Source organism: Mesoplodon densirostris, chromosome 2 (genome assembly GCF_025265405.1).
Source record: "Mesoplodon densirostris isolate mMesDen1 chromosome 2, mMesDen1 primary haplotype, whole genome shotgun sequence".
Classification (NCBI taxonomy): Eukaryota; Metazoa; Chordata; class Mammalia; order Artiodactyla; family Ziphiidae; genus Mesoplodon; species Mesoplodon densirostris.
Genome location: NC_082662.1, coordinates 26,524,146 through 26,549,001, shown reverse-complemented (window position 1 = coordinate 26,549,001; position 24,856 = coordinate 26,524,146). Strand labels below are relative to the sequence as shown.

The following is a 24,856-nucleotide window of genomic DNA, read 5'->3' as shown; positions in this document are numbered from 1 at the left end:
GTAACACCATTCCCCCACAGCACCCAGACACTCTTTGCTGGTAGGTGGTGAGGGCTGTATTCAGTCACTCATGAAATGACAAGATCAAGCCGACCCTCTCCCCACACCCAGGCCTAGGGGACACGTGTGGGGAGCATCAGGTCAGAGCAAAACCAGTGTGATTACCCAGCGCTGGACACCAGCCCCCAGGGGGGAAACTTGCGTGCCTGATGGGAGGCTGACCCAGCGCTGCTGGTGCCGCCCCAGGAGGCCAGACCAATGGGGCAGCTAACAAAAGACCTGGCAGAGGCTCCCAGCTCAGGTCCCCAGAGAAGCATCTGATGCAACAGGAGGCTGCCCTGCAGTCTCAGATAACTGCCCCGGGGCCAGCACACAGCGACCCTACCTACCTTCCCCTCCCACTGGGCAGGAGCAGAGCTTCCCTGGGCCCGGGCCTCCCCGAGTTCCAGAGGGCTGGGTACTCTTTCCAAAGGCACCTCAACAGGGCTCTTTCCCAGATGCTTCCAACACCTAGACTGCTCCAGAAGGGGAGACATTACTTTGGGACTTCCACAACCAGGGGTCTGAGGGAGGGGTCTGCATAGGTAGGCAGAGGGGACAGCTGGAAGTCCCTCTCCTCCCCTACCAGGGCCGCTAGAGAGGGGCACAAATGCTCCTCCAGAAAAGTGGCAGAGAGTCCAGGAGCACCTCTAGGGTGAAGTTATTCTCAGAGCTGCTTTAATCTGGAGCTCCAAGAATTGTGGCAGTCTCCCCGGACCCCCTCCAAAGGATAGTTAACTGGAACCAACCCACGTGGCTGGCACAGAAACGTATCAACCCATGAGGGTCCTGGCCTGAAGGGGCAGAGGTTTCGTGGGGATTGTCACAGCCAGCGTGGACATATCTGCCTGTGGAGGCCTGGAGGGAAAGGCAGTTTGTCTCTGCCATTTGGGGGGCATTCATGTATAATCCTTTGTGCCAGATCAACCCAGGGAGGGCAGAGTACAGGGTGCTGGGTGAGGCCACCAGTAGGATGTCTCTCTTATAGGAGTCTCAACTTTTACACCTAGCCTTGGGGTGGGTGAACAGGAGTTAGAAACAGCCCATTCTTAAGGACTACGTGCAGTTTGGGCCTTGTCATGGAATGACAAGGAAAGGAATCAAGGGAACCTGGAGGTTCCTGTGTATTCCCTTGGGTGGGCCAGTGCCAAAAGGATGCTATGCATGGCAGACAGCCCCCAGTGGCGGTGATGACAGTGTCCCCTCATCTTAATTTGGGCCCCCATTGGCCTATGCCCAACTCTCTGGTCTCCTTGCTTTGTGCCCTCCTCATGGACTCGACCGATTTCCTATTTAAACAACTTAGGCGGTTGCCCGTGTCTCCTGGATCTAGCCCGAATTCCTTAACCTGGCACACAGGCTCGTGATTTGGCCCCTGCCTCATCTCCCACCACCCTCCTGTGCACCTGCATTGTCAACCACTTCCTCACTAAACGTCAAACTTCCACTTGCCCTTTGGGTCCTAAGGTCCTTCCAGGATCCAATTCTATCCCCTTGCTGAAGGGAACAGGACCTCTCCCATGCTCCCATAGCACAACCAACCTTTCTGTATCTAAAAGCACCTTTCCCCATCTAAAAGCACCTTTCCCCGTCACTAGCCTGTAAACCCTCAGGGAACAAGGACAATTTTTTTTTGACAGGGACAACTTTTGATTGAGAAAAATCATATATACATATGATGAGCATCACACCAACTTTGCCAAGGGCTCCACTCAGGCAGCTGAAGTGGATTTGCTAGTGTCTTGAGCCTGCGGTGACTGCTGGAAGGCAGAGCCAGAGACTTCGTAGCAGATGTGGACACATCAGTGTGGCTGGATGGATCCAAAAGCAGCAAATGACCAGGAAGGTCAAGAGAGAGAAAAGTTAAGGCAACAGACTCTTTATTTAATGTGGTTTTAAAATACATCAAAATCAAGTCCCTGGCTGTTGTGAATACCAAACAGAGACAAAAAAAGCTGTCAGCACAGCTTCAAACAAATCTGGACAGCCAGGCTGGGCCATAAGGGAAGCAGTTACAGGGACAGAAGGCAGCACCCTTCCCCCAGGCGGGTGCCTGCATGTCCCCTAGGATGACTTCCTCTGTGCTGTGCAAGGTGGGAGGGCTGGAGCAGCAGCTGGAGAACCAACTCAGCCGGCCTCGGCCCTCCCCCACAGACACCAGGGCAGCTCCACTGGCCTTTTGGTCAACCCTCTGAAGGGCCACCAGGGTGGGGGTGGAGGAGGGGAAAAAACCATTTTTACAGACATAACATTCTCTTATAGAAAGTGCCTGAGCGCAGCCCATGGTCCAAAAACCTCACGGAAAACAATTTTTTTAAAAAGTGCTGCTGACACCTCTCAGAATCTGGTGCACATGAAGCTCTCGGCCGGACAAGACCCTGAGCACAAGCTGCTGTCAGCAGAGCCTCATCTGCTGTGGTCCCCTGGAGGAAAAGCTAGCAATCTAAGAAACCAACACAGCTCTTGGTCCTAAAACTGAGGTCATGGGCATGAGACCTGCCCCAGGGAGGAAGGAACTGGTCTTCACTCATGGATAGGCCACCTCTTCATCTGGCCCAGGACCCTGGCCAGTGTGGGCAGCACCCAGAAACCTGGGCTGACTTTGGAAAGCAGAGCAAGCAGAGCAGCTGTAGTGATCGGTTAAGATTTGGTCAACGAACAGAAAAATGGGATCCCCGATTATAGCCTAGCCTGGATGCCTAGAGACAGGCGCTGGAGGTGAGAGCAGAGGTCCTACCCTGCACAGCTGGGGCCGCCTTGCTCACTGTAGATCCTCAGCAGCTAGACTTGGTTTCTGAGGGCTATAATTTCCCACACCACACTGGGCTCCAACAGTCCCCTCCCCACCAACACTATGGGCTTTAAGAGGTAGCTGAAGTGGGGCAGGCAATCATGCGGGTCACTGCAGGCCTTCCTGCTCATTTTGAAGGGGGCAGGCAGAAACTTGTCTCTTCTCTGTACTTCCTTAGCTCAGCAAACCCCGTATGGGGTTGGCAGCTCTTATGTTCCTCAGCAGAGTAGTATCTCAGCCAGGGATGGCAAATAGGTCTCAACCTCATACTGGTTGCTGGGGGGAATCTTGAGAAATGAGGATATACCAGGGATTTAGCAGGAAATACTCCAAAGCAGATTAGTGGTACCTACCATGGGGGGAAGAGGGGAAATGCTGTGCCATTCATTTGCCATCTCTGGTCTAAGTCCTAACACAATTCAGGAGTACTTAACACTCTTCATGAACCTAATTATCTGAGGGATTTAAGTTAAGGGCTGAAAAGAGCGGGCTATTTGTGGAAGATGAAGGGACTTATAAGATAATGAATTAACTTCAAGAAAATACAGCAAGAAGCAAAAACTCAACCCTCCGATCCATCTTGGTCTGTGGCTCCCTCAGCTACACTGAAGCTGAGGCCCAGCTGGAGACGGGGTTATAGGACTCCAAATGCAGCGTAGCCCTGCTTCCTGACCCAAGACTCATTCTGCTGTTCCAGAACATTGTTCTGTACAAAGATTGACTAATACATTGGCAAGTTTGCCACCAGCAGGACTTTCAGAGTATAGAGTAGCATGTATGAGGGGTGGGAGAGGGGGTAGAGAGGAAAACAGACACAACTATCTGCAGCCATTCTGTGAAGTTCTGGGGCTCACTCAATGGCTGAGTCTCATTCTTATCCATTAGCTGTCGGACAAGAGCTGGGGGCTCCCACACAGGAAGAAGTGGGATGTCAAGGGGGACACATCACAGCTCTTACTACTTGGGCAACAAAATCATGGCAAACCTCAAAAGAATGCACATTGGTGGTGTGGGTGCAGGAAGCAGAAACAGACTCATGAAGCCAAAGGGACAGGTGGACCTGGGGCCCAGCAACTGCTGCATGGAGACAGTGGTGGTGGCATCAGCAGTGGCCTCCCAGGATTGTAAGCTTGTGACAAAGCCATCAGAAGCCCTTTCCTTTCTCTCACTATAAACAATCTGAATTCATCAAGCCGGAAACCTGAGCACCAACACGGCAGAGGTGCCAGGTGGGGTGGTGAGGGGGTGGGGCACTGGAGGCCAGGAACCCAGGCACCACCACCATAGCACCCCTTCTTCCTCAGAAGATCCTCAAAACAAACACGGTCATGTGCAAAACCGAACAAAAACAATGCAAACAGAACAAAACCCAAAAACCTTCAGAAGGAATCCTTTTGGTGATCTCGTCAATCATTTGTGCAGGCTAGAGAGGCACCTGTGAATGATAAGGCTACTGCGAAGCATCACTGGCCTGGTCCTGGCACTACCGGAGCACAGGGTAAGCTGAGGGGCTCCCTACCAGCACGTCATCCCGCACAGAACATGCTCCAGGTCCCTTGTCCTAGGCAGGGAAGCAGCCTGATGGCTGGCTCTGAGTGCCTCGTCAATGCTCTGCCTGGCGACCCCTTTTCCGGGTTAAGAGAAGCAAAGGAGCTTCCAGGAGAGCTAGGAGGGCCAGAGCTGCCCAAGTCCTGCCAACAGGAGAACACAGTCATGGCCTGGGTGTGTCACCTGTCATGAGCCCTGAAGGTAGCAGGGAGGGAGGGGCTGAGCCTCAAATTGGGCAGGGAAACGCTCACATCACTCCTCCTGCCAGCTTACTGTGACGGCAGCCACAGACGACAACTCCGCTTTAAGACTCTTCAGCTCACAGAAGAGCCACTGACTTCATCTGTACACACCCCCACCTCCGATGCAAGCCCGTTTTACACTTACAGATATAAATGTATGAGGCCTTGCACATATGCCATATGTACTTAAAACTGACCCACAAAATCCAAAACTGCAAAGAGTCAGATGGCAGCCAGGTCACAGCACCCTGGGCCTCAGCGGCGGGAGCCTCACATGGGCCAGGCCTGGCTGGGCTGCTCGCTCCCTTCCCAGCTCCCTAGGCAGTGATGGAGGCGGGTTCCTGGGGCCCAGTTTGGCCTGATGCTTCCATGCTCGGTGCTCCGGGGCAGCAAGGAGCTTCTGTGACCCTTGGGGAGCTAGGTGCTTGGACCCTGGGCCCCTCGCCACCCTGTTCCTTGGAGGTATTGGCAGCCTCTGGCCTTCGCTCAGGGCCGCTGTCAGTGAGGGGAGCCTGGCCTCCAGCACTTAGGTCCTGCACCCTCTTGTTCAGGTCATTGCGCTCTGACTGCAGTGCCCGACACAGCTTCTCCAGCCGCTGTATTTTCACCTGCAGGCCCTCCAGCTCTTTGTCCCGGAGTGTTTTCTAGGGAGAGACATAGGGCCTTCAGTTCCATGTCATCAACGCCCCACCCAACACTGCCACTTGGTAGAAAACATTCACACTTTAACAACGCTGGGCACCGACCAGAGTAAAAAAGCTGGCCGCTTTCAAGTAAACAGCCCTGGTTTATGCTGAGACTTGGCTGTCGGTTGGGGGCAGTGTGGTGTAGAGAAGGGGCATGGCTTGGAGATAACGGATTCCTCTGTTTATCCACCAGATGGCCTTAGCAAAGTACTTGGTTTTTGAGCCTACTGCCTTATCTGTCAAACTGGACTACTGATGTCACCCTCACAGATCTCAAGAGAGCTCAATGAACTGGCACACCTAAACACTCAGCAGGGTCTGGCACACAGCAGCCTCTCCGTCAATTAGTTATTTTCTCCTCCTACATCTCAAGCCACAAAATCAAATTATCTGGGCGGTTCTGCATCTGCATGCAAGCTATGCGCATCACTGGCACCCCTTGTTTTTTCTGCTCCTTTCCTCTTTTCTTCCATCTGTTCTCTTTGCTTCCCCTACAGACCTATCACTAAGCTCACCACTTCCTTTGGGGAGACAGCCGACAGTACCTTTGGACTTGGATGGACATGTACGTGAATCCCAGCTCTACCTCATGGCAGCTGCATCACTTCTCGGTACAATGTACAGGAAAGGGCCCAGTACTCAACAGCCACACACCCCCAGGCCAGATGCAGGTCACACTCAGCCCACCTCCTCGGCCATCTCAAGCAAGGCCTTGTTGCTGCTCTCCCACCGGGACCGGTACATGGTGGTTTCTTTTTCCAGCTTCTTGATCTTCTTAGTCATCTGGGTTATGTGACACATAAAAGGAAATGGTCAGGCGGCCAGGCTGTCTGTGCATCTGTGTCTCCAAAGTGGGGAACGATCCCAAGGGGGCAAGGTGTTACTGGGCGCAGTCAGTGCATTCTGTGCCACCCCAGGGTGTCTCCAGTTGAATACAGCCCACTCAGACCCTACTTATGGTCTCAATCACACTATTACTGTAAACAGCTCCCTGTGAAGCACTCCAGGGAGGGGGTTTCCTGAAGGCAGGCCCAGTGTTCAACTCTGAATGAAGCTGCTTATGCCCCTGCAGCCACACTTAGTCTGGACCACTGTTACCTTTTCCATCTCCTGTTTGAATGTGGTGAACACCTCACTGCTTTTGGAAAGAGTGTTCTGGAACTCTTCAAACTTCTCTGTGTATAGGGCAAGCTGGGTGAGAAAGAAGCCCACAAGTAAGACTGGGTTTCTCTGGAGGGCACTTCTGGTCAACCCACTCAGACTCACCCTTGGCCCTTTGACCCAACAACTCTCTTGAGATACCAGTTTTCTTTCAAACAAAACAAAAACCATATATTTGGAAGGATATAATCTAAAATGTTAAGCCTAAAAAGTAAGATCTGGGGGTGACTTGTATTTTCTTTTACGTTTGTTTTCAAACTTTTCTTCCAGAATGAAGTCTAACTAATGTAATTGAAATCACCCATTCCGTCCCCACCTCCTCAAAAGCAGCACAACAATTCTGACTAGGAGCGGGGTACTTCAAGCTCACCTAGCCACCTGGTCACCACCACACAGGTGCTGGGAGGGTCCGGGGAGAACAAAGTCTTAGGAAGGTCACACAGGAGTCAAGGTGGTCCTAGAATGAGGGTTCTATTTCCCTCACCACAGGATGGGGCTCAGCGTGGGGACCACGAAGGCACAGGGGGAGGCTACACAGTCTCACCTGCTGTTTCAGGTGGGTCTCCTGCTGCTTCATCAGCTCGCACATCCTCTGGGACTCCACAGCCTCTTTGAGGAGCTATTTCCGAGACAGGACCCCAGATCCCATCAGAAGCCCCCAGAGGCTACGTCTGGATTTTCTTCGCCACACGGACCATAACCCATCAAGGCTTCCTGCTCTCAGACTGGTGTCTGAGGAAGCAGTGCCCTAGTCTGACCAGACAGCAACCTCTCCCGTACAAACTTGACTATAAGCTGAGCCAGAACCCAACCTGCCTCCTCCCAGACCCCCACCCCTGGGGCCTGAGCCTCACAAAATCCTTCTCCCGCTGGTGCCTCTCCTCTGCCTCCTTCAGCATCTCCTGGGCCTGCTGGAGCTTGGCGTCCACCAGCTGCTGCTGTAGGTCCTTGTGTTTGAAGACTTTGTCAATGTGCTGCAGGAAAGCATCATGGGAGGGGTCCATCTGTCAGGAGCTCCCTTTCTCAGGGAGGCCCAGTGGCTGCAGGGATGCCCCATGTGCAGAGACCAGGGCACTGCCAGCCTGCCACCTCAGTCTGACATGCTGGACTCCCACGTGTCCCATAGGATGTGGGCCCCAAGTCCCTGGAAGGTCTACTGCCCAACCTCACCTTGCGTCTTTCCCATTGAGTCACTCTAGAGTGAGCACACGGGTTTAAGGATGAGATCAGCTCCCAGGAAGCCAAGTAATAAATACACTCTAATCTCTAGCCTTAAGAAAGGTTACATACTCCACTGGACTGAGAACCCTTACTTCTGGAGCCCAACTCCCTTGTAAATGAGAAGAAAGGGCAAACATGACTTCTCGACCAACGTAACAGCTTAGCTCAGATGGTAGAGATCTGCTGTATCTGTAGGTGAAGATCAGATGTGTGGATCCCAAGGAATGGCTTTCCTGACTGCTGGAGGAGCCCTGGGAACTGGGACCAGGTGAGAAAACAGTGACGGAGAGAAGGTGATGAACGTGAGTGCTACTTCAAAGGTCAAGGAAACTGAAAACAGGGAGGTGGAGAATGGGATGTATTTTTTGGATGGGGGAAAAGAAGGTGGCTTCGAGACACGTCTAGTTTGAGACACGATGAATGTCAGTCACCTGTGATCTACGGTTGGGGCAGGATGGGAGTGCCTGAATCTGACTGGGGACGGGGTGCACCTCCACTCCCACAGGGAGAACCAGGGGGAAAGGAGAGGGAAGAGGAAGAGGGGCCTCAGCTTCTTGGAGTAGGTGCCTCACTCTGGTGGCTCAGGAAGCCTCCATGTCTCTCAGTGCTGGGGGACAAGAACCAAACCAACTCCTCTCAAACCAGCCTTCATCCCAGAGGATGAAGCACAGGAAAAGAGGTGGGTCACGGAGGGCCCCTCCAGGCCCTGCACACATGATCACTACACTGGACTGTGAGCCCAAGAGGGCAGGGTCTTGCCCATCACACCCACCACCACACCCCAGGGTCTAGGAAGGGGCCTGGTCCAGCCCTGTAAGGTAGTTGCCAATCTCCCTGTTCACAACAAAGAAACAGAAGCCCAGAACACCAAGTGACTGGCGTGTGGGGACCCAAGAGAGGGATCTGAGTGCCTGGGGCAGCAACCAACACCAGCCAAGGGAGTGATGTCCTGCCCTTTCAAGTGGCAGGGGCAGCAGAGCAGCAAGTAATCAGAGGACACAGCCCCTAGAGTCGATCACTGAACACAGTTCCAGCTCCTCAAATTCTAAAATACTTCGAAAACTGAAATTGCCCTAAGCAAGCAGATAAACTTGTAAGGCTAATAAGCACTGTAAGGTTAATTATAAACCTAGGCGAGAATACTCCGAAGTTTAACTGCATAAGCATTAACGTGTCTGACTTGGGGGTGCTGCCACAAGGCCCTGCTGGGGGTGCTATGGAATACCCAGTCCATGAACATAACTCTAGTCTAAAACGTGGACAGTTCTAATTTCAAAAGACACTTGGCCCTACCATTTAGGATGAGGCGCTATGGACCCACGATTGTGTGGCCACAGGAGAGTCTCTTCTCAACACCTGAGCCCTCATCTACATAAGGATGTACAACATCACTCCCCTCCCGAGGAAAGGAGGGAGAATGGGTGAAGGGATGAAGCCTAGAAAGCGCTGCCTGGCACTGGCATCCACCCAGAACCCACAGTCCCCTGGCGACCCCTCACCTCCTCCCGTAGCTCGTACTGCTCAATCAGCTTCTTAAGCCTCTCAGCCAGCTCCACATTCTCCTGGCGCAGCTTGGAATTGCGCTCATTGTGCTGTTCCATCTGCAGCTGGATGTCATTCAGTGTCACCTGGAAGTGCGAGGTCACCTCCTTGCGTTTCTCCTCCTCCTCCCGGGCCCGCTGCACGCCTTCTTCCTGGGCAGAGAAGTCAGCCCCAGCTCCATCATCCACTGTCCCCTGGCCAGACTCACAGGGCTCCCCCACCAGTTCAGGGATGTTCTCTCCCAGTAGCCCTCCCTGCTCTCCAAGTGAGGAGTAGCCAGGATCCAAGATGTCATGCAATGGGGGCTCCTAATGGACCCCTCTGTATATCAGGTGACATCGAGCCAGAGACTCCCTAGAAAAATGCAGGCATACATGTAAGTGCCTTTCTAAAGAAATCTGGATTTCCTGAGGCTTACTCTTCCAGGCCTCAAAATAGGATTTGGAAGACCTATTTGTCTCAGTTTAATGTGCTTCTATCTCTGACCCACACCCCCTCCCCTGACCAAGTAGTTAAAATTCAGTAATTCCCAGGGTTGGCAGGGTTGTGCAGAATTAGGCACTCAGACACTGTTGGTGGGAAGGCGATCTGGCAAAATCTATTAAAATTTGCATATTCTTCGACCCAGACATTTCACTTCTGAGATTTATCCTATGGATAAATTCCATGTAATTAGCCAGGGATATATATAATAAGAATTTTCACTGTAGCTCTACACATGTAACAGTGAAAAATTGGAAACAACACAAAACACATTAACTAGGGTACTGATCAGATGCAGTATATCCATACGATGACGCTGTTAAAAAGAATGAGATAGGCTTATATAAACTGATAGGGAAAGATAAAGCATTGTGTAAAGTGAGAAAATAGAATAGGCTATGAAACAATACATGTATAATAATTTCATTAAAACAACTTTATGTAAGTTTTTATATGTAGACAGGAAAGTCAGAAGGCTACACTTAGACTTACATATAAGTAGGTTTACTTCCCATTAGTTTCTGCTAGGACCGGGACCAGGGTCAAGGAGGGTGGGCAACAATTACCTTTGATCTGTTAGACTTTTGTCACCTTTGTATCTCTTACATCACATTTATATTAAATTTATAATGTTTTAAAAAATAAAATACAATTGAGCAAAACAAGTTGCAAAATATCTTATATTTACTGATGCAAATTTTTAAAGAAATATAAAGGATATGTATACAAAAGCTATCTGGAGATCACAGTAATGACCAGGCCTTAACCAGACTGACCCCACCCTAGGAGAAGCAGAGGTTGGAGAAAGGTCCCGGCACTCCTGAGTGATGGCCCTCCACCCTCCAGCTGCTCACCTGGGACTGCTATGGGATGGAGAAACCTGAAGCCCTGCATCCAGGTTCCTTCAGCACCTTAGCCTTTATCTCATCTAATACAAGTGCCTGTCAAGTGGTTACAAGTAGCTCTCTAAAGTACGGCATCATTGGGGAAATCTCTTTCTATGCCGAAAGCCTGTGCTGCTTTTAGGGGGAAAGCCACCAAAGACAAGTGAGATCAGGGAAAGCGGCTGGCCCACCTTGAGGGAGCGGTTGTGGCGCTGCAGCTCTCGGCACAGGCTCTCGAGCTTGCTGCGGGCCAGGACAGCCTTGCTGTGCTCGCCACGCAGGTGGTCCTTCTCCTGCACCAGCTGGCTCTGCTTCTTCTGCAGGAGCTTCATCTGCTTCTGGGAGTTCCGGTGCTCCTCCAGCTGGGGATGGGGATGGGGACGGCAGGTAAGAGCCCCGTGGGGACCCGGGGTCTCCTGAGCTGACCCGACTCTAGCCACCACAGCTCAGGCCGGACACTATGAGGGTGCTTCACACACTGCCCCCAATAACCCCAAGGGCCCCAGCTCAAGGATACAGAAATGGACGCTAAGGACAAACAGAGGTGCACAGCCAGCAGATGCCAGTTTCTCTCTGAGCTTTGACTGCAGACTCAAAGCTCGCAAGACTCTCAGACCATGACATCCCCCCAACTCTCGGGACACCCATGCCCTCAGATGAGCCCACCTGCTACCCCCTTCCTTATACTCAGCAACAGACCCTGGTTCACCATTTCTCTCCTCAACATGATTCCTAGAGTCAAGGTGGCCTTTTCATTATCGACAGATAACCCTTCTGGCTCCCTGGCTTCACAGACCCTCACCTCTTCCCTGGACCCTGTCCTCTCCCAGCTCAGGTCCCCTCCCATGAGCCTATTCAGCACTGTACATGAGAAATACAATGCGACTCAGAGCAATTAAAAATGTGCTGACCTCCCAGGGCAGGGAGGGTACGAGGAGAAGGGGGAGAACTGACCAGCTCAGCATACTTCTTGCACAGAGCTGCGAGCTTCTCCTCTGGGGTACTCAGCGTGTTCAACGTCTGCATCAGTAACGTGATCTCCTTTCCTGCAAAGCACAGGGAGCAAAGGCATGTACCCCCTTCTCTGGGGGCCCCCCTTCAGGTCTGGGCCCACTCTTTCTGCCTTGAGGTAGCCCTCCCCTATTCTCCAGCACCCATCACAGAGGACATGCTCAATAAATACTAATTAAATGAATGACTGAGTCTCTGTCAAATCCCCGTGGTGAGCACCACAAGTGGGAGAAAGAAAACTGCCTACTCTACCTACAGGTGAAAGAAAGGTGTCCCACCTGCGAAGTCAGTGCTGTTTCAATGCAAGGAAGGCCCTTCTGAAAGAGGAAGGATGCAAAAGGAACAGGTCTCCTTAAGAACACTGCACTCCAGTCAACAGAGGCAGCCAAGAGTGCACTTTAAAATGACTATCCTCCCCAATTAATAAATATACCTTTCAATATTTGATCCTAAGATTAAAATAACTAAAAAAAACCCTTTAAATTAGGACAACAGGTAGGGGGTGGGGGAGTAGCGACTAAGACGTCAGTGTAATACCACCTCTGATTCTCTGACACACACTAACCCTCCATCCCCACCCAAGTGACTCCCCCATGCCTGTGCCTGAGTCAAAGAGAGGGCCACCGTACATAGCACTGTGCCAGGCTCCTGAAGTATCAACCCCGGGAGGCTCTGAGAGATCAATGCAGAGAATGCAAATCCTGGGCACACAGGCCAAATCCAACCCACAGATAGGTTCTGTTTGGCTCCTACCGTATTAGTTGCTAATTATTAAAATCTAGAGATTTCACATAGTAACTCTAGATTTCTGGCTTAAAAAAAAAAAAAAAAAAGCCAGCTACAGTTTTTACATGCTATCAACTCACTGGGACCAGGTGGCAGTCAAGCTTTTGGATAAAGGAGGCATTCTCTTGGTCTCATGGGGCCCTCTGGCTAGCTTGGCTTATCTGAATTTTCAACCCTGGTCTAGTCCAGTTCTCTTACTGTGCAGAAGAGTGAAAACTAAGGACCAGAGAGGAGAAAGGTCTTGCCCAAGGTCACACAGCAAATTAGAAATGGTGCTGGCCGGCACAGGACTGCCTACTCAGGACTCCTGCTTTCCATCTCTCAAAGAGAGCAGGTTGAACTTCGGTTCCTGCCTGCTCCCAAGGCCAGAAGCCCTTGTGCAGTGAACAACCTGTACACCTTTATCTATGGCACCACTGTCCCGGCTTTGATTAAACGACGTAGTTTGACAGTTCTGGAAGTAGGGTTTCCTCTGAATCCTGGCAGAGCAGGCTAGCCCAGGATGTCAGGTCCAAACTCCCTCCCCTCACCAGCCTCACAAGTAGCTGCCCTCTGCTCACCCAGACCCTTGGCTTTCTTCTTCTCCTGTGGCCTTCGGTGGTCTCGGTCTACGACCTCGTCACTTGCCCGGCTCTCGTCTGTGCCCGGCTCCCCCTTGGAAGTCTCTTTCTCACCATTGACTACTGGGGTCTCTGGCTCGGGCTCCCCATTCCTCGAGGCGTAGGTCCGGGACTTCTCTGCATCTTCGGGTTCAGCAGGCTCACCCTGTGCCCCATCCTCGCCTGGGCCCCCCTGATTGTTGTCAACACAGTATGTACTGAGGATGTCTTCCAACTGGCGGCTCAGCTCCTCAGAGACATCCTGGAGGGCCCCAGACTGAGCAGTTTTGGCCTGTGCTCCTTCAGCAGGAGAGGATGAGGGAAAGAGAGAGAAATAAGATGGTTATGCCACTGGTTGGGAGTTTTCAGGCCCAAATGTACTGGTTTGGGTTGCCTAACTTCTCTAAGCCTCAGTTTATTTCCCTGTAAAACGATGTAACTATTTCTCACTAATGCCCAACCACGCTTGTTGTGAGTATAAAAGAAATCAAGTAAGTAGACCACCCAACACACAGGGGTGGCATCATGTAGCAGGAACTCTACGTCCAGTCCATCCCCTTCTCCTCCCCGCCAATGTCACATATTGCCATTAAAAAAGTTTCAGGGGTCTTCCCTGGTGGCACAGTGGTTGAGAGTCCGCCTGCCGATGCAGGGGACACGGGTTCGTGCCCCGGTCCGGGAAGATCCCACATGCCGCAGAGTGGCTGGGCCCGTGAGCCATGGCCGCTGAGCCTTCGCGTCCGGAGCCTGTGCTCCGCAACGGGAAAGACCACAACAGTGAGAGGCCCGCGTTCCGCAAAAAAAAAAAAAAAAGTTTCAGGGGGGCTTCCCTGGTGGCGCAGTGGTTGAGAGTCCGCCTGCCGATGCAGGGGACACGGGTTCGTGCCCCGGTCTGGGAGGATCCCACGTGCCGCGGAGCAGCTGGGCCCGTAAGCCATGGCCGCTGAGCCTGCGCGTCCGGAGCCTGTGCTCCGCAACGGGAGAGGTTGCAACAGTGAGGGGCCCGTGTACCGCAAAAAAAAAAAAAAAAAAAAAAAAAAGTTTCAGGTAATTCTCTGGCGGTCCAGTGGTTAGGACTCCATGCTTCCACTGCAGGAGGCATGAGTCCCTGGTTGGAGAACTAGGATCCCGCAAACCACTGGCGCCGCCAAAAAAAAAAAAAAGTTCCAGAGGAGACACTGCTTTGGGAAAGCAAGTGTTCTCCTTCTTGCTGCAAGTAATAAATCTTTCCTTCTCTGATGGGGGGAAAAAAAAGTCCCAGAAATGCCTCAAATATAAACAGCAGTTACCCACTGGTGAACGACGTGTTTGTAATCTGGATTTGCTGGTTGGGTGTCTCATTTGACTGCCAACCTGACGTGTTCCTGTCAGAGCCTTCTCTCAAGAGAGTTCTGTCCCTGTGCTTAGAGTGGGAGCCTCTATCAACTCCCCAGCAGCCGGTGGGGACTGTACAGACTCAGCGCTGTCCTCCTCTCATTCTACATTTCCTCCCTGCTGGGTAAACAGTGGCCTTGGCCTCTAACTCCAGAAGCTGGACCGGCGCACCACAAACTCCTCCCCCTGCCCGCTGGAAAAGCAGAGCTGGCACACACCCTCAGCCTTCCCTGGAGCCTGGATGGTGGAGCCTTCAGCTTCTGTCGCAGGAGCCGACTGGCTGGGCCGCCCCTGGGCTCCCTCGGGTCCAGCTTCCGGTTGCCCCGGGGTGTTTTTTGGGTTGGAAGTGTTGCCTGATTGCTTGGCAGCCCCATTCTTTTTGTCTTGGTTCTTCATTGTGGTTTGCAATGTTAGGTTAGGAGCAGATCCTATAGAAACAAACACACTTGCTATTTTCCAGACTTTAAAATTCTTCACAGCCTGGATCAGAAATCCCAACACCGGGCGCGCAAAGCTTCTTGAAACAAACCGGCCGGTCTTCCCTGGAGGGAGCCAGCGGTTCTCCCAGTTTCTGGTCCGTCACGGGCGCCTGGTGTGCCCAGGAGCGAGGGAGGAGAGGCCTCCTTTTTCCTGAAGCCCTTCCCGGCACAACACGGCCCACTCACCACAGGCCGCGCGCGGGATAGGTTCAGGGCCCGGGACTGACGTGGCGGGACGCTGGATTGCCGGTCCCTCCCCGCCCCCCATGCCCCACGTGCCGCTCCCCCCCCCACCCGCGCGCAGCCACCCACGCCTCGCGCGCCCTCCAGCCGCGCGCGCGGCGCGCGCGCATGCGCACAGGCCTCAGCCCCTGCCCCCCCGGCCCGAGCCCTAGCACGGAATCCGCGCGATTCCTCGCACCGGCCAGAAGCGTCTGGGACCACAGACCCTCTGCTCGCTTCGTACCCCTAGCCGACGCAGTACTCACCTCACCGCCGACACCCTGACGGCTTCGCCCGCTCTGCCCTCGTACCGGAAACCCTGGATAACTGCTGCCGGCAGAGCCTCCTGCTAGCGCCGCAGCCAATCAAAAGCCGGCGCCCGCGCGGGGCTTGCTGGGAAAGATGAAGCGAAGGCGGCCTCCGAGGCGGGTGAGTTGGGAAGGCAGGGGAGGGAAAGGACTACGCTTCCCTCCATGCACCGGGGCTGACCCCAACTCCCAAGATGCAATAGGGTTTTTTAGTCCTCGGAGCCGCAGAGCCAGGAGGTCCGAAAGGAGCCAGTCATTCTGCACAAATACTCACGTCAGCCTCGTTTCTGTCTCGAAGGAGCTATGATTCAGCTCCCAGAGACTTGCGCCTGGCTGCTTTTTCCGGTACGCCTCCACCACCCCTTCCCTCCTGCTGTGAACATCTATGACTATCTAGGAACCCTGAGGACGAGGGAGAGAATACACTGGGCTGGGCATCAGACCTGTATTCCAGTCTCAACTTCATCACTAATTTGCTACGTGATGGTATTCTTTTCCCTCCCAGGGCTTCAATTTCCGTTTGCAAATAGAAGGTTTTAATAGTAGTTTTTTGAACAGTAGCTTTCCCGGTTCCTCGTAAATACTGTACTATTTGTTATTCCCAATTTACAGCTGTGGACTGTAAGACAAAGGTGAGGTAACTTGTCCAAGGTCACATCGCTATCGACTGATTAGAGCAGATTCAAAGGTAGGAAGTCTGGCACCCATCTTAACTACTGGACTACCCTGTCTCTTACTCAGAAGAAACCACCACCACCGTAGGCTTTCCTTGAGGATGAATCAAAATAACTTGGGAAAGTAATTTATTTTTCCATCTTCATTACCAGCTTGAGCCCCTCTTTGGAGGGTGCTGAGGGGGCCCCCTGCAAGGGGGACTTTGGCCTTAGCAGATTCCTGAGCCTTTTCTGACTGGCCCACCCTCTACAAAGTCCCAATTGCACTGGGGCTAAAGGGGAAAAAAAGCCAAGCTTTTCTCCAAATGTAAGATCACAATTCTTTATCTATTTGTCTATAGATAATGGAATAAAACCCAGCAACCCATGTGCCTGGAGTTTAATGCCTAAATGGTTTGTTTGGCTTCTGTTTCCAGCCAATCCTGCCCAATCCCTCTGCCTTTTTTGTTACATCTCTACTTTTACTATGTCCAGGATTTCCCAGATTTTTGCAGGTGCTTTTCTACCTTCCAAAATTCCCTTCTTGGTGAAACAAAATCTTTTGAGGCCCACTGAGCTCAAAGTTCACTTCAGAACCTTTTCAGTACTCTGCAGTCTGTCCTAGCTCCCTGGGTCTAGACAGAGTTCTATTTCAGCATTAGCGATGAGGTGTTGAAATTATTTACTTACAACTCACTGAACATTCAAGAACTGTTGGCTAAATACTCTAGTCCTAAAGCCTAGCAACAGTCTGGGGGCTGAGAAGGCAGAGAATGTTTTAAATTGTTGTGCAAATTGGGCATCGTTTTAGGGCTCTTAAGATGTTAAATATTTCCCCTAGTTGAAGAGACTTCAGTGCAGTGCTTCTTCTCACCCCTTAGGCAGTGTCTATCAGGTAACACTGAGAGGCAATATTGGTATAACAGTATAAAGGTGGAACTCAAGCTCAGAAAGCATTGGAATTCAGGTTTCTCAAAACCAAGGCCCTCATTATTTCCAGAAAAGCATGTGGGAAATCTCTAGAGGAGGTAACATATGAATCAGGCCTTGATGGATTTCCATAGGAAAAGGGTGTTCTAGGCAGAGATAACATAATATAACAAGGTACACATGGGGTGAGAGGTGGAGTGGTGCACCAGGAAGGGTCAACAGTGGTCTCCAGGGGCCAACTGGTAATGAGAAGAACAGACAGGCAAGGAATAAGAAAATTTGATAGAAACATGGGTTAAAAAGTTACTTTCTTCTTTGTTGTAAGAGTAAATGGCCACAATATTAGCGCCTGCCAGAGTCAGTTAGGGAGCCCTCTGGGAGTGGTGGTTGGGAATGGTGGTGATGGAGACCGGTAACAGAGCTCTTGCAGATTGTTTTCATGCAGAAACTCAGGCCCAGAAGTGCCAGATATTTTTAAAATACAGACACATCTTTTAACGTTGGCAACGAATTAAAACTTAAAACGTACTCGTCAGCCAGCCAAAACCCTCCTTTTGGGTTGTATCAACTTTTTGGCTGCTAGTCTGTAATCGCCGCTTTAGGAACTGATCTAAACCAAAGTGAGGAGTTTTTGAACTACTTTGGGCTCAAAGGGCTGTGGAGTGGTGATGAAATGTGAAAATCTTACAGAAACTCTAGAAAATGCAAATTAAACCACAGTGAGAGACAGAGCTTCCACCAGTGGTTGCTGGGGTTAGGCAGAAAGGAGGGATTCCCAGGGGGCATGTGGAAACTTCTAGAGGTGATGGACATGTTCACTCTTGACTGTGGTAATGGTTTCATGGATGAAAATATGTCAACACTTAACAAGTTGTTCATTTTAAATATGTGCCATTTACTGTACGTCAATTATATTTCAATAAAGCTGATTTCAAAAATTCTTTATAGCAGAAGCAGGCTGTAACAATTCTTAATTCCACTGTTAGGTCAAAAGTGTAAGCACCCTCACTTCATTGACTTCCAAAAAATCCAGTCTAGGATCACTCCAAAGAACACGATTTAGAACTTTGCAACAGGTTTTTATTTTTGCTTTATATCTATTACAGTGTTTGAAACCTAAAGAAATACATTTTCTCTTCAAATTTGGATGTGTATATAAATATCATTTGTCTGGACTCAGCACACTCAATGCCATGGTTTCTTGGCCTGTATCTGCTCTGAAATCATCAAGCTTTGTCTGTCTACCCAGGGGCCCTGAGAACATGGAAAACAATAGCCAGAGTTTATAGTTCTTAAAAGCAAATAAATTTGGAAAGAAAAACTAGTGAGGGAAAAGGTTTGATTCACCTTCCTAGGGTCTATAGCTGGGAACCCAAGCTGTTTTTGAGGGACATCTGGTCTGTCTTGGGTAACTGGGACCTCATACCCCCTTTGCTTCTTTAGTGGTTCAAAGGCAAGTCCCACAAATCTGGCTAAAAGAGCCAATACCCAACTCCAGGGCCTGAGGATTGTCGCTATGGCAGAGTTTTCTCTTCCCAAACCCAGAGGCCGAACACCTGACCTACATAGGGGAGCAGGGCTAGAGTTTAGCGGAGGGGTTCAGCAATGTGCTAATGTGGACATCAGCAGTCAGGCTGGCCCAGTAGTAGTGAGGTGCACCCAAATGCACTGAAGACCTTTATGACACACTACACAAACCTTTCTCCTGGGATGTTCTGGGCCCCACATTTAATGGTGCCTCTTCTCACAGCCAGGTTTGATTCTGCATGTAGCCCAGGCCTGATACAAAATGCCCTCAGAGGAAAACAGCTTTAATTAACAGACTTACTTGGTTTGTACTGACCTCAAAATTCTTCCCTTACCATGGTCTTCATCTGGGGGTGGGTCTAGGGAACAGCCAATGGGATGACTGAATCCTTTATGAAGGCCTTGGCCAAAGAGCAGCTATTGCCTACCACATGGATCCCTGCAGGGCCAAATTCTCAGCTTGTTGGCTTAACAAAAAAAATACAAAAGTTAAGACAGAAAAAACACTGGACAAGATTGGTCTAAAATGTGCAATCCTAAAACGGCTATGGAAAAAACCTACTCTGAGCAATTTCTCAGTCTCACGTGCACTTATTTCTAGGATAGTCCTACCTGGAAGATGTTGCTACTGGTTGTGAGGCTTTCCTATGGTTCAGTGCACTGAGCCTTGCACCCTTCCCCAGCCTGCCAGGGAGGCAGACAGGCACACACAATCCTGAGGTCCCCAGCCAGCCTCTTCTCCCTATGGGTCCCTGTAGTGCCTGCGAGGACCTGGAGAATCTGGCTCCTTGCCTTCAATTGAGAATCCAGAAGCCAAGACCACAGATGAATCTACTGAGGAATATTCAAGATGATGGATACCAAGCTGAGTGAGTCTTGGGGAGAAGAGACATGGCCTGAACAAATAAGCTGAGGCCTTCAAAGAAGGGCATGTGGGAGGAGGAGGAGGGAAGTATTGCTAGGCGTTCATCTCCTTCCCTTCTATTTTGCTGGAAATGGATAATTGTACAGTGTAGGGGGAGGGCAGGCAGACATGAGAAAATTGAAATCTAGTTCATTCTGCTAGAGTTTTCATATTAAACTGGTTTGGCTTAAGAGAAAATGAAGGTCAGTGCCTGAGAGCCTTCTTTTGCTCTTCCTTAAGTGTGGTAGCAGCTATAATCTGTGCAGTTCAGCTCTAAATAGGGCTCTTGGAAAGAGGCTTCCAGGGAAAAGAAAACAGGAGTAGATCTAAAGGTTCTAGGTAAGGAGGAACACAAAGGGTCCCTGAAAGCTGAAGTCATCAACACCTGTTACATGGGTCTTTTGTACCCACTGCCTCAAGTAACTAGGCTGGCCAGGTGAGGGTGGAACCTATGTGGTTCTAACAGAAGGTTGCAGTCAATACCATGGCCAGTAAGTCAGCGGGGATAGCTCAGAACTGAAGGCAGGCTTCTAAGACCAGAGAGCCTGTTAATACTAGAGAAGATGACATGGGGGTGGGATGCCCAGAAGGGCTGGCAATAAAGAATAGCTGGCACTGTTCAAAACAGTATTTGAACACTTTAGCTAAGAAAAAGGCTCCTTGTCCCCTTAATCCACACCTAAGTATCTCCAACCCACCAGAAATCTTAAAATGGACATAGCTATGTGCCGAAGTATTAAGATTCCAAACACAAGCCTTCTCAGGCTACTCCCTACAGCAGGTTGGGGAGCCCCTCCATCCCTGTAACATCCATTCAGAAATCTGTCAGAAAGCTCTGACTTCACCTAGGCCAGGGTCTGGAGTCCAGATGGGGACTGCCCACGAAGAGTGGCTGTCAAGCCTGGGCTAAAAAGAAATATTTTGCTTCCCAAGATGGCCAAAGGAGAGGAGGAGACACAAAAGATGATGTTACTGCCTCTGTGGGCTGGAAGAACTTCACCTGTTGACTGAAAAGGGGGTCAGAGGAATACAATGGGAAAGCACGGTCTGAGGAAGACACTAACAAAGGAAAGCTCCTAGAGGCCATGTTTATCTGAAGAGAAATTTGTCCTCGTGCCCTGGGAGACTTCAGCCTTTGGAGTCCTTGTAGAAAACAGGCTTCGAGCAGTAGCCCATGATCAATAGAGTCTTCTCTTTGGTGCATGGCCCAGATCTGAAGCAGAAGTAGATTTGGGAGGAACAGCTGGGGAAGGCAGGATGTGTATGTCTCACAATAAGAATTTGGCCCCAATGTCAGGGACTTAATTATTGCTAGAGATGTACAAAGTAGATCTTACTAAAATAAAATGCTCTGCCCTTTGGACAAGGACAAGGGGTGGGGGGTGGCTTTCTTCTGAACTGTAGGAAAATGGTTTTGTAATGGAGTCGGCAGGCCAAGTGAAGAGGGTCCTGCGCCTTGCCTACCTGGGAGAGTGGGGTTGGTAGTTATCATGGCCAACCTGCAGAGCAGCATCTGACTCACTTAGGCGGTACAGCACTGGTGTCACTTTTCAGTGATAGCCACCAGCCCCAACCACCTTTCTCAGAAAATGCCTCTGGAGTTGGATCTCAACACTGGCAAGAGAGGGCAAATTCAAGACCAGTGGCCAAAAACAACTGAACGTTTTATCTGTAAGCAGAGTGGCATGGATTTCACCTGAGCCAGAGGGGGTTTGTGTAGCAATGGGAGCAAGAATGGCATTGTTTCTGGGGAAGGGAAAATACAGTTTGGAGCAGGGCACCTCTGCCTGACCTCTGTGGGGAAGCAGGGACAGAGAGATTGTGCCTTCAGCTCCACCACTGGCCTACACTTAGCCAACAACTTCCTCCACCCCACCCCCAACACCTGGGCTTTACTATCACATGTAATCCATTGAAGCACACAGGCAAGCCATTGAGGCACTGCAGTAGCTCTACTCAAAGGGGAAAGAAAAGGCATTAGGATTATATTTGTCACAGGAAGGGTAAAATCCAAACCATGTACAAGGATCCCAATCAGGGAAGACATCAATCACTCTCAAAAAAAGTCCTGAGGCTGCTAAATTTCTCAGATAGGAGACGGCAGCCATCTGTGATAACTTATGTGGACAAGGGCGTTTGAGACTGAATCTGAGGAGGCAGACTGCTTTCTGGGTTTCCTGATGTAAGCAGGATGCTCAGTGGTAAGGACTAGAGTGGTAGACTTCACCGGGCCCCGGGGCCATCCTTGCTCCCTCCATTCAGGTACTAGGACAATCAGACCAGGCTGCCCTGCTATATAAAGGTTCCAGAGCTAAGGGTTGGTCCCTGGTGATGGCCCGGAACCTAAGCAGAGAGAAGGATCAAGGTCAGGCTTCCTGAGCAAAAGAGCTTCCACATCTCTTTTTGGTTTTCCTCACAGTATCCTACTCACAGAAATTACAGAGACAGTTCTTCCTCTTGAGACCAATTAAGGTTGACCTATGTAATATATAGAATATAAAAAAATACAGAACTTTTTGACATTCTCTCCTTTGGAAGTAAAATATACATGATCCAACTACGGAAGAGGAAGAAGAAGAAAGGCCAAAGGCAGGGATCCACTGGCTATCCCAATACATGACACTCTCACTCCAACCTCCTCTGCAACTTATGGGTCACCAGAGCAAGGACTTTCTCCTCAGGAGAAAGGAAGGACCACAGCCCTCTGTCACGTGCTTAGGAGAAAATACAGCTACCTCAGAGGTTCATCTCAACTCTGAGGGGAATTTTCAAGTAAACAAATGAAGTTGGGTCGCACCATTGCAAGGTGGGTAGGAAACATGGGATCAGTAGCGACACATGGGAAGCCCCGTCTGAAGACCTGTGTTCCTCTCCCCTCACTCCCACTGGTGTACGTGCCCCAGGAGAGTGAAGGGTATCTCCCAAACTAAAGAGGTCTGGGCAAGGGGTTAAAGGGAGGGAGGGGCCTTTGTCTCATGGTGACCTCCCCCTCAGTCTCTAGTCCCAGACAATGCTGGCAGCTGGGATTCCTAAAACCAGGAACTCATGGCTCTGGGAAAGAGCAATCGTAATACAAGAAAAATGTGCAAAAGAAAAAAAAATTAAATAATGCAATCCAAGCATACAAGATTAATATTCTGTCCGAGCAAGAACACTTTGTTTTGGATTTCTCCCCTCCCCTCCCACCCCTGACGTGTGGAATATTCCATCTGCTCAAGTACCCAAGATAAGAGTTACAGAGATCAGGGCAGAGGACTGGGAAGGATGAAGGAAGATAAAACGGAAGGAAGTCACCACTAAAGAAAAAAAATAAAAATAAAAAAGGTGCAAAATTGATTACCTCAGTCCTCCTTTGTCTACCCCTGGGCTCCTGGGTTAAAGACATATGTGCAGCCAAAATCTAGTGTAAGGAAGAAAAACCCAACACGTCCCCTTCTTGTCACAAAACCCAAATGTGAGCCTCAGATGGTTCTGTCTGTCCAGAGGGTGCTCCCTCCAGGGAAGGGGGCGGAGCAGGTCAAGAGCACAGTTTCCAGGGCAGCAGAGGTGTGTGGTGGCTGATGGTGGGGGGGCTGGTTTCCCGCCCACCAGAGGGCTGCTTTTCCGCTGGTTGGTGGTGCTTCCCATCCCCTCCCCTCCCCGGAGGCAGACATTATAGCTGGAAGCCCTCCATGGGGGCCTCAGGCTGCTGGAAGATAAACTGCTGTTGCGTTTCATCCACTTGGGGAGCCAGGCTGCTATCATCATCTTCTACGCCAAAGTAGTGCTCAATGAGGTCAAAGGCCTTCTGGTAGATCTCCTGGTTCTCATGGCTCTGGAGAAACTCAATTTTATCCAAGCCTATGGTGGCAAGAAGAAAGGAGGGAGAAGAGTAAACTTTGAGTGCTTTTCTATGGGTCCATGAAACAATCTATTTTTTCCTTCCCTGAGTTATGTTAGCATTTATAAACACAAGTAATATGATCAGATCTCTCTTTGATCTGAAAGAGGAGAGCCGAGATCTTTACCTAAAATGACATAACCCCAAAGGAAAAAGACCAAAATGTCAGTTATAAACCGGAGAGTCTAGTCCCGATTCTGCGTTTAACCTGGGCAAACCATTACTGTTCCGAATCTCTTGGAGATGAGTCATGAGTCAATCCAGCACTAACAGACCTTGCTAAGGAAACCATACACAAAACGAAAAGACAACCTGCAAAATGGGAGAAAATATTTGCAACCAATGCGACCGATGAGGGCTTAATTTCCAAAATATACAAACAGCTTGTATAGGTCAATAACAAAAAATGAACAACCCAATAAAAAAATGGGCATTAGGGACTTCTCTGGTGGTCCAGTGGGTAAGACTCTGTGCTCCCAATGTAGGGGGCCGGGGTTCGACCCCTGGTCGGGGAACTAGTTCCCGCATGCATGCCACAACTAAGAGTCTGCATGCCGCAACTAAAGATCCCGCATGCCGCAACTAAGACCCGGCGCAGCCAAAAATAAATAATAATAAATAAATAAATATTTTTAAAAAATGTGTGTGTTGTAGGTGTACAGAATCTTAAAGAAAAAGGGCAGAAAACTAAATAGACATTTCTCTAAAGAGGACATACAGATGGCCAATAGGCATGTGAAAAGATGTTCAACATCACTAATTATTAGAGAAATGCAAATCAAAACTACAATGAGGTATCACCTTATACCAGTCAAAATGGCCATCATCAAAAAGTCTACAAGGGAATTCCCTGGTGGTCCAGTGGTTAGGACTCAGTGTTCTCACTACCGGGGCCCTGGGTTTGATCCCTGGTCCGGGAACTAAGATCCTGCAAGCCATGCGGTGCAGCCAAAAAAATTTAAAAGTCTACAAATAATAAATGCTGGAGAGGGTGTGGAGAAAAGGGAACCCTCCTTCACTGTTGGTGGGAATGTAAACTGGTACAGCCACTATGGAGGTTTCTTAAAAAACTAAAAATACAGCTACCATATGATCTAGCGATCCTACTCCTGGGCATATATCTGGAGAAAACTGTAATTCGAAAAGATACATACACCCCAGTGTTCATAGCAGCACTACTTACAATAGCCAAGACATGGAAGCAACTGGAATATCCATCAACAGATGAATGGATAAAGATGTGGTGCATATATAGAATGGAATATTACTCAGCCATAAGTAAGAATAAAATAATGCCATTTGCAGCAACATGGATGGACCTAGACATTATCATACTGAGCGAAGTAAGTCAGACAGAGAAAGACAAGTATCATATGATATCACTTATGTGGAACCTAAAAAATGATACAAATGAACTTATTTATAAAACAAAAAGACTCACAGACATAGAAAACAAACTTATGGTTACCAAAGGCAAAAGGGTGGGGAGGGATAAATTAGGAGTTTAGGATTAGCAGATACAAACTACTATTAACAAAACAGATAAACAACAAGGACCTCCTGTATGGCACAGGGAACTGTATTTA

At 49.9% G+C, this 24,856-nt stretch overlaps 2 protein-coding genes across 3 annotated transcripts in view; both read right to left on the bottom strand.

Moving 5' to 3' along the window:
• Window positions 1–1,902: 1,902 nt before the first annotated feature.
• On the bottom strand, window positions 1,903–15,443 carry TXLNA (taxilin alpha). Of its 2 annotated transcripts, none has more exons than XM_060089384.1 (11): window positions 15,335–15,443; window positions 14,586–14,795; window positions 12,955–13,293; window positions 11,552–11,643; window positions 10,789–10,959; window positions 9,188–9,382; window positions 7,322–7,441; window positions 7,012–7,086; window positions 6,405–6,497; window positions 5,994–6,089; window positions 1,903–5,264 (listed from the first exon to the last, which is right to left on the bottom strand). In XM_060089384.1, the coding sequence occupies exons 2-11, from the start codon at window positions 14,761–14,763 to the stop codon at window positions 4,938–4,940; spliced, it is 1,686 nt and encodes a 561-aa protein (XP_059945367.1). In that variant the 5' UTR covers window positions 14,764–14,795; window positions 15,335–15,443; the 3' UTR covers window positions 1,903–4,937. The 2 variants fall into 2 exon arrangements, with proteins under 2 accessions (XP_059945367.1, XP_059945368.1); XM_060089385.1 differs by lacking the exon at window positions 15,335–15,443 and adding an exon at window positions 15,033–15,101.
• Window positions 15,444–17,901: 2,458 nt separating this feature from the next.
• The window catches only part of KPNA6 (karyopherin subunit alpha 6), a 51,715-nt gene continuing 44,760 nt past the window's right edge, over window positions 17,902–24,856 (bottom strand). Inside the window, exon 14 of the mRNA XM_060089383.1 lies at window positions 17,902–23,230. Coding sequence (XP_059945366.1) covers window positions 23,043–23,230 — 188 coding nt within the window. The 3' untranslated portion in view covers window positions 17,902–23,042. The remainder of the gene's footprint in view (window positions 23,231–24,856) is intronic.